The sequence below is a fragment of the Suricata suricatta genome, chromosome 9 (assembly GCF_006229205.1).
Source record: "Suricata suricatta isolate VVHF042 chromosome 9, meerkat_22Aug2017_6uvM2_HiC, whole genome shotgun sequence".
Classification (NCBI taxonomy): Eukaryota; Metazoa; Chordata; class Mammalia; order Carnivora; family Herpestidae; genus Suricata; species Suricata suricatta.
The window spans coordinates 102,560,822-102,570,931 of NC_043708.1; the positions used below are offsets into that span (position 1 = coordinate 102,560,822).

The following is a 10,110-nucleotide window of genomic DNA, read 5'->3' on the forward strand; positions in this document are numbered from 1 at the left end:
ATGAAATGATGCTCAGCATCACTCATCATCAGGGAAACACAAATCAAAACCACACTGAGATACCACCTCACACCAGTCAGAGTGGCTAAAATGAACAAATCAAGAGACTACAGATGCTGGCGAGGGTGTGGAGAGATGGGCACCCTCCTACACTGTTGGTGGGAATGTAAACTGGTGCAGCCACTCTGGAAAACAGTGTAGAGGCTCCTCAAAAAACTATCCATAGAACTCCCTTATGATCCAGCAATAGCACTGCTAGGGATTTACCCAAGGGATACAGAAGTGCTGATGCACAGGAACACATGTACCCCAATGTTCATAGCAGCAATGTCAACAAGAGCCAAAACATGGAAAGATCCTAAATGTCCATCACCTGATGAATGGATCAAGAAGAGGTGGTATATATATACAATGGAGTATTACATGGCAATGAGAAAGAATGAAATAACGGCCATTTGTAGGAAAGTGGATGGACCTCGAGGGTGTCATGCTAAGCGAAATAAGTCAGGCAGAGAAGGACAGATACCATATGTTTGCACTCATAGGTCTAACAGGAGAACAGGAGAAACCTAATGGAGGACCAGGGGGAGGAGAAGAGGGAAAGAGAGTTGGGGAGAGAGTGGGACTCAAAACTTGAGAGACTATTGAATACTGAAAACGAACTGAGGGTTGAAGGGGGAGGAGGGAAAAGAGGTGGAGGTGATGGAGGAGGGCAGTTGTGGGGAAGAGAACTAGGTGTTATATGGGAACTAATTTGACAATAAACTACTTAAAAAATAAATAAATAAATAATAAAATGAAGCTTCATCTTACAACTGTTACTGATGGTAAACAGGGCAAGGATTAAAGGGCAGAGAATCCTCTGATCTAGTTCAGGCTGTGTGACAGGAAAATCTAGCCTGAGAACATGAGAACAAAATATTTCTCTAGAGAAATTAGGTCAAATGGAAAGAGACTAAACACCAACAAATCCCATTTCTCTTTGCTTAAATAGTTATTTACATTCTACTTGAATATCACAATACCAATTTGACAATGGAACATATTAAATGTATATCCAAGTTCAATTTTACTTATCAAAAAGCTATTTCAGAAAAAAAAATACAAGCACTGCAAAGCTTATTTTTTACTCACACAAATGGCAAAATCTAATTTTGTTGAAATATCAGGGGATAAACTACTTGCCTTTAAATGATTACTACAAGTGTACTATATTCTTTTACATACAGAATACTAACCCCAGTAAACATGCTTGTATAATATGCCAACGACAGACAACCTCAGTAAAAACTCTCTCATATGAAAGTTCTTAATGATTTCAAACAAGTTTCAGGGCCCAACATTAAATCTCCAGACCAAATAGAAAAGTTTAATTCCTACTGTATTAAGGCATGTAAGTACAATAAGCCTTCAAAAAGTATTATAGGGAACGGAGGAGAGAGAGAGAGTTGGGGAGAGAGAGGGATGCAAAACTTGAGAGACTACTGAATGCTGAGAATGAACTGAGGGTTGAGGGGGAAGGGGGAGGGGGGAAAAGAGGTGGTGGTGATGGTGGAGGGCACTTAAGGGGAAGAGCACTGGGTGTTGTATGGAAAACAATTTGACAATAAAATATTATGGAGAAAAAAAAAAGTATTATATACATAAAAATAAAAACAACTAAAGGTCTACCACAAATAAAAGTGGGGAGACTATTCATGTTTGACAAGTTATTAAATAGGCAAAAAACCCTGAAAAACAGTATATATTAGTCCTTGTAATAAAAAAAATCTTAAGATATTATTATTTCAATTTCTGATGACTTTCTATGCATTCATAATGCTATCTATAAAAATGGTATTTTATTTCCACAAAGTCAAACAAGAATGATACCACAGTAAAAGAGCATAAAAATCACTACAAATATACTTGTGAGGTGGAATATACACAGAAAGGTCCATGAATAGTTCTTACACTTTAGGAAAAAATGATAATAAAAGTTTAATGAAATTCAAACTTCAGTGTCTTTATACAAAGTTTTATAGGAACACAGTGATCCTCATTCCTTTACATTGTCTATGATTGGTTTCTCACCATAACAGTACAGGAGAAGAGCTGCAACACTGACTACAGGGCCCACAAAGCCTAAAATATTCCCTATTGGCCTTTCATAGTAAAAGTTTGTTGCCTCTTGCTATACAGTATTTAAAAGGCAAGAACTACCTATAGAAGGAAAGAATATATTCACAAATCACAAATCTTGATAAAGGCCTAGTATTCAGAATATATAAAGAACTCTTTATAACTCAACAACAAAAAAGATAACCCAATTTAAAAATGGACAAAGGATTTAAATGGTCTTTTCTACAAGATACACAAATGGCCAATAAGCCCATGAAAAAAATGCTTAACATCTTTAGTCATTAGAGAAATGCAAATTGAAACCACAATGAGATGCCACTTCACATCTCTATAATGGTTACAATAAAAAGAGAAGTGTTAAATAACATGTTGAGAAATTAGAACACTTATACATTGCTAGTCAGGTTGTCAAATGGATAGCCTCTGTGGTAAAGTTTGGTAGTTTCTTCAAAAACTAAACACAGAGTTACCATTTCACTCAGCAATTGTTCCTAAGCATATACCCAAGAAAAGTAAAAACATGTACAAAACTGGTACACAAATGTTCACAGTAGCATTATTCATAGTAGCCAATAAGCAGAAACAGCTCAAATGTTCATCAATGATGAGTGGATAAACAAGGAATACTATCAGCCATAAAAAGCAATGAAAACTGATACATAATAGAACACAGATGAACCTGGAAAATGTCAGAAAGATGAAAGTGAAAGACATACATAAAATGCCACATATTGTATAATTCTATTTATGTGAAATACCTGGAATAGACAAATCCATAAAGACAGCAAATAGGTTTATGGTTGCCAGGGAGGGGAGGGAAAGGCATAGAAAGTGACTACAGAAGTAAGGGGGATGGTGCTTCTCTTTGGGGTGACAAAAATGTTCTGGAATTAGACAGTGGTGATGGATATAAAACTTGATGAATATACCAAAAACCCCTGAAATATACACCTTAAAAGGAAAGGATTAGACCTGTATTTATTAGCATACACCTCCCTCAAAATATTGCTGAGGTAAAAAAAAAAAATTTGTAAAAACATGAACAATTTGATACCATTGATGCTTTTTAAAAGTTATTATGTTTGATGAAAATATATTACAGAAATATATCTTTAACTTTTACCTACAAAGTTATACCTTTTTTATAAAGGGGGATACACACATACATTCCTCAGGTAATTAAAAATAATTAAAAATGACCAAAAAAGTGGACAATTATCTTAATAGGCCATTCACAAAAGAACAAGTGACCAAAAAGCATATAAAAAGATGTTTATGAACCTATAACTAAATAAATGCAGATTCAAACAAAATGAATAGCCCAAGATTCAACAAAACTCTCCAATTTTCAGTGAGTAGTCACAGAAGATCCTCAGCATCCTAAAGAGATGCATTCTGAAGAGACTTGTACTGGGGTGAGCAGAACCGAGAGAGGAGGGCCTCATCTCAGGGTGGGGGCCTATCACTCCTGTGCAGTAAAGCTCCAGAGGACAAGACAGTGTCATGTTCATCTTGGTTTATTTTCTGAGCCTGGCAGTGTCAGTTTCAACAGACATTTGCTTACTAAATTATTCATAAGTATCTACTCTTCTTTTACTCTTTTCTTCTCTATTCTCTAGTCCCACATCCCTCTCCCCAATTAGAATTCCCAAAGGAAACCACCCCAACCCTAAGGTGAGCAGATAACATTAGAAATACTGTTTTTGACACTTGGTCTCATTGTTAAACATACATTTTCTAGATTCTACAGAATCTTATCTCCAGGGAAGGAGAGAATCTGTATGTTTAACAACCACCCCGGGGTGCCCAGCTGGCTCAGTTAAGCTAAGCATCCAACTCTTCATTTCAGCTCAGGTCATGATCTCAGGTTTGTGAGATTAAGCCCCACATTGGACTGCACTGACAGCAAGGAGCCTGTTTAGGATTCTCTCAAAAAAACCACAACCACCCAACCAACCCCCCCCAATGATTAGTACAAACTGGCAAGTTTTGAAAACCCTGTGTAAAAGAAATAAATTTCATCTCAATAGGGGCTAGTTTATCCCTAGAGAATTCCAGTTGGTAAAGATGTATGTAATAGGAAGTTCTAAAAAGCAAATCTTCACTGCTCTGTGACACCGAATGAGTTACTTAAACTTGCTAAATCTTAGCTTCTTAACTTATGAAAATGTGGATATGCTCTCTCCTGACAAATATAAGATTGTGAGAATAAAATTACATATGCTGACATTTATTAAATATTAGTTTCTTTCCTTGTCTACTCTAAGGAATTATTCTTCAAGTCTACAAAGACTGACATTTTCTCTGGAAAAACAGGAAACTCTGGATTAAAACGTGTTAATAGGACAATGTTTGCCATTATGAATTGAGCAATTCTCAGACGGTTTAGACTTTTATTACTTCACACCAGATTTGTTAATAGCAAATGTTTAGAAGTTTTATCATCTAGTTCTACCACTTTCGTTTTGTAATATCACAACCAAATTAGTATTCATTCAGACTGATTCTTCTTTGATCTCTTATGAGGTAAAACCATGAAGAGAATCTCAAACATTCCATCTATAGAATGGAAAGACTTTAAAAGTCTTTCCAAAAATTGTAAAAACATGCTACATACAGTACTTTTTCTTACAGTGGCCAATTAATATTAATGATAAACATGAAACTGTAACTAAGATCTCAGTAGTTGGGTTAGAATGTAGAGAATCCTCTCCAGCTAATCATCAGAAACAGAAACTTCTGCCAAACCTCACCAAAGACTTTTTCACAGTTTGACTATGTAGGAAGGCTGACATGATAGTGTAATATAATTTACTCTTGAATTACCATTAACTCTAATCATGTAGGAAATGAGTTATTTGATTCATGAAACAAAAGATCTGTAGTAGCATCTTTGTATTTATTTCAGAGAGAGTTACTGACCCTACCAGCAAGAGTGGGACTGTTGAGTTCTTCCTTCTCTCAGTGTCTAAATCATTAGTAATTATCACACTTGATAGAATTGAAAGCTTAGTTCCTCTGGTTCCTCAGTGAGGGAAAAACACCTTAATATTTGAATGACTGATCTCTCCACCTATATGAGATGTTCACAGGTATTTGAAGAATAGAGTAAAAACAGAAAAAAATACTCCTTGGTTCTCCTATACATCACATAGACGAACACTCACAAAATCCAAATTTGAAATAAACAGACACATGTAAAACAAAGAAGCAAACACTTTTCTTAAATTATTTCTTATACCACATTGCAAAGTATTATCAGTTCTGGGGAGTTTTAGTATCTGGTGAACATAAGAGAGAATCATGTTAACATAACTCTGGTTTACATAATTTATGTATTTCTATGCAGTTTATATTTATAGAAAAGGTAGAGAAGAACAACAACAGAGGAAGTAATACTTACACACGAAGGTCTCTACATGAGTACATAAGTCGCCACATTTAGGACACCGCAGCTGGTTTCCACCTTTCCCTGAATTCCCAGAGCCTGATTTTTTACTGCTCCCCTCACTTGCTGATTTCTAATGTTCACACAGGAGAAAAAAAGAGTACCAGTTGTTACTTTCAGGCAACCATTTTATATGTAACTTAAATATAAGTAAGTTAGTTTGTAATTAACCTTATAATTTTTAGGGTGGAATTATTATTATTTATATCTCTACTATTATTGGTATGAAAAGATCCATTTACCACAAAAATAAAGTTCTAGTAAAGACATATATTTATCTGTAGTCCTTCTTCACATGGTATGAGCCAGCACATAAAATAAACAGCTTTCTTTCAATGACTCAATGTTTCCTGTGTGTTAACGCGAGGAGAAAAAGTTACTACAGGTAAAATACAGTTCAGTGAAACTGAATCAGGAGCTACTATCATGACAAATAGTGACTCATAATTTTCTTCAATCTAACTTTTCTCATGTCTAAAATGGGGATAATTTTACCTCTCTCTCTAAAGGAGGGTCATCATTAGGATTAAGTGTGGATATGAAAGCACCTAGCATTTTGCCTTACATATAACATTATCTCAAGTGTTAGTGAAATTCACACAATGAAAAAAATTGGTAATCATTCACTAATCCAATACCATCATTGATCATCTATTTGCTAGCTAAACAGTAGACCAACATTAAGTTGTAGAGGTATCCAAAATGTATAGGTACAGAATTAAGTGGGGTTTACACTATCATGAATTGTTCAGAGTTGTGTGAAATGACAGCTACTCCTAATTTAATCCTACAGACTGCACAGATTTAATGAAGTTTCATTATTACTTTGGAGTGTTAGAAATTTTAGTTAATGCTAATAGCAATATTTATAAAACTATTTTATGGTTGAAACTAAAACACAAAATGAAATTACATAAAATTCTTCAGTTATTATACATTTCACATTTCCTACAGAAAACATATAGACCAACAGAATAAACTATTATTACTTTTAGTTGTTTGACAGAACTCAAATATATATATGTGTTCGTCTATATATATATATATATATATATATATATATTCCAATAAAAATAAGATACCTTATTTCCATCTCCAGAGCCATCTTTACTTATCCCATCTTTTGATGCAAAGTATGCTGGTGTTTCTGTAAAAGTTCTAAAGGGAGCTCTTCGTAGAATCTGAGTTTCAAAGGTCCCGAGCCTTCCTAAAACAGGTATATGAATGCGACAAGATATACCTAAAAATATAATGAAATTTATTAGTCTACATATCAAACATTAACATGCCTTCAGTAAAACCCTGAAAACAAAAATTCCTTAAGTATAAAGGAGGTTGAAAAAATTAGTTTTCATAGCAGTAGAAGCAAAATGGTAAATAATGACACTGTCAGAGGCAGAGCTCCCTTAAAAATAGGCCAGACCTGGGCCTCCAACAGATTCCAGGTAAATAAAGAGGTTTCTTTGTGGGCCTGTCCTTTGGAAGTGAGGAAAGACCACTGAGGTTACTGCAATGAATGGCTCTCTGAAAGTGTGAGAGATGAACAGTTCAACATATGCCTCACCTGTAGGGGAAAAAGGCCACGTACACCCTATATTCTTATTCTTTATTATTTCTATCAATGAGAATAAGCAACTGACTTAAACACATGTGTTTTAGTGAAACATTTCAATCCTATAAAAAAAATTAGTAAATACTGTCACCACTATCGTGCTTTCAAACATTTTAACCTTTTATCATATTTGGAGGTTTTTGGGTTTTTTTTGCTTTTAATGTTTATTTATTTTGAGGGAGAAAGAATGTGAGCAGGGGAGGGCCAGAGAAAGAGGAGGAGAGAGAGAAAACAAAACAGGCTCCACACTGTCATCACAAAGCTTGATGTGGGGCTCAAACTCACAAAGTGTGAGATCGTCACCTGAACTGAAATCAAGTTGTACACTCAACTGAATGAGCCACTCAGGTGCCCCTTACCATATCTAAAGTTAAAATTATTAAAAAAGATTTAGGTTAACCACCGACTTATGTGGCAAGCTTCTTCTGTAAAGGATGGTATGGTAAATATTTTCAGCTTTCTGAGCCATCTAGTCTCAGTTCCGACTACTCAGTCTGTAATATGAAAAGAAACAATATGGGTGTGGCCAGACTTGGTCCATCAAAGGATCACTGTAGGCTGAACCCTGGTTTTACTCATAGAAATACAAACTAAACCCCTAAATAAACTACAGTCAACGGCAAAAGAGCCATAATGTAAGTCAGCATTTCCCAAGTTGGTGTTTAATGGACATTAGTTTAATGGAAACTTAATGGATATTAAGGCTGAGTGATGAGTATTTGGGTGTTCCTTGTTCTATTTTGTGTGTGTTTGAAAACATCCATAAATTAATATTAATGGTAGCATAATAAAATAATTTATTATAATCTATGTAACAAGTATAATTTTTTAATCAAACCACTAAAAAGTATTCGCAAAGAAAACTACAATTACCACAAGCTTTATGTCAGACTATTTGTAGTTGGATATTTAGAATTAAACTTAACCCTAAAGTATCACATACAATGTATTGATTCCCATTTACAATAAAATACATCTTTTAAAATTGTGTTTAACAATTTATCAAATCTAATATTATTAGAAAATAAGCTGAAAATAAATTATCTTCAGGAATTTAAGAGAAAGTTATGAACAGGATCCTTTCAAAGTCTACTTATTCTGAATAGAAAGAAAAATAAGTCCTTCACTTAAAATAACTTATCAAGTAACATATGAAACCAATGGAATCATACAGATACCAAAGAAAATACTATCTGAAAAACATGTTCATGTCATTTAAATTTCTAAATTTGAGAATTTCACTGCTAGCTCTGATGCAGTTTTAACAATCTATAATCTATGAGCAGTAACAAGATGCAAAAAATACTAAACCAGTAGTTCTCAAACTTGAGCACGCCCCAGAATTACCAGGAGAGCTTGTTAAAACAAAGCACAGATAGATGGCAGGGGGTACTCCCCGGTTCTGACTCAGAACGTTGCAGGTGGGATCCAACAATGCGTTTTTTCTTTTTTTTAATGTTTCTTTATTTTTGAGTGAGTGAGTGAGTGAGTGAATGAGTGAAAGAGAGAGAGAGAATATCCAAAGCAGGCTCCAGGCTCCGAGCTCTAAGCACAGAGCTTAATGCCAGGCTCAAACTCACAAACTATGAAATCATAAACTGAGCCAAAGCTGGACACTTAACTGAGTCACCCAGGTTGACCCCAAAAATACATTTCTTTTTTTTTTTAAAGTAGAATAAATTATTTTCTTTTGGTCGTAGTGGAGCGGCAAAGGGTGAGGGGTTGGAGGGGGGGAGCGAGGGGGAGGGAGGAGAGAGAGAGAGGGAGAATTTTCAGCAGGTTCTATGCTCAGTGAAGAGCCTGACACGGGCTTCAATCCCACAACTGTGGGATCATGACCTGAGCCGAAATCAAGAGTCGGAAGCTCCACTGACTGAGCTACCAGGTGACCCACCCAAGAATGCATTTCTAACAAAATGCCAGGTTGTACTGATGATGTTGGTCTGGGGACCACACTTTTTAACCACTGTACTGAACCAATCCTAAAAATCTTCACAGAAATCACTGTAGCAATCTTATTAGGAGTTTTAAATCCTTTTTGGGAGTCTGGTAAAGGGTATAGATGGACCCCTTCTCCGAATGTTTATAAACATATAGAATAAAATACAAAACAAAGAAAGCCAACAATATTAAAGTAGTGGTCAAAATATTTTTAAAATATGCTTCTTGCCAACATCATACTCAATTGGTGAAAAACTGAGAACTTTTCCTCTAAGGTCAGGGGAAGACATGGACGTCCTGTCTCAGCACTTTTATTTGCCATAGTATTGGAAGTCCTAGCCACAGCAATTAGACAAAATAAAGAAATAAAAGGGAGCACCTGGGTGGCTCAGTCAGTTGGGCATCCGACTTTGGCTCAGGTCATGATCTCACGGTTTGTGAGTTCAAGCCTCGTTTCAGGCTCAGAGCCTGAAGCCTCCATCAAATTCTGTGTCTTTCTCTCTCTCTCCCTCCCCCACTCACACTCTGTGTCTCTCAAAGATAAATGTTAAAAAAAAAAAAAAAAAGAAAGAAAAGGCATCCAAATTGGTAAAAAATACTCTATTTGTAGATGACATATGCTATATGTAGAAAACCCTAAAAATTCCACTGTAAAACTACCAGAACTGATAAATGAATTCAGTAAAGTCATAGGATACAAAAGTAACGCACAGAAATCTGTTGCATTCCATACACACTAAAAAATTAAACAACAAAAAGAGAAACTAAGGAAACAATCCCATTTACAAGTGCACCATAAACAATAAAATATCTAGGAATAAACTTAACTAAAGTGGTGAAAGATCTGTACTCTGAAAGCTATAAAACACTGATGAAAGAAATTCAAGACAATGCAAAGAAATAGAAAGACATTCCATGCTCATGGGCTGGAAGACAAATTTTGTTAAAATGTCCATACTACAGATTTAATGCAATCCCTATCAAAATA

General features: G+C 35.2%; 1 protein-coding gene across 2 annotated transcripts in view; it reads right to left on the reverse strand.

Annotated features, from left to right (window-relative positions):
- The window catches only part of CLPX (caseinolytic mitochondrial matrix peptidase chaperone subunit), a 39,681-nt gene that overhangs the window by 23,322 nt on the left and 6,249 nt on the right, over positions 1 to 10,110 (reverse strand). For both annotated transcript variants that reach the window (XM_029950834.1, XM_029950833.1), the window contains exons 2-3: positions 6,652 to 6,809; positions 5,525 to 5,642 (exon numbers count right to left, since the gene is read on the reverse strand). In XM_029950834.1, the coding sequence (XP_029806694.1) occupies positions 5,525 to 5,642; positions 6,652 to 6,809 (276 nt within the window). The remainder of the gene's footprint in view (positions 1 to 5,524; positions 5,643 to 6,651; positions 6,810 to 10,110) is intronic.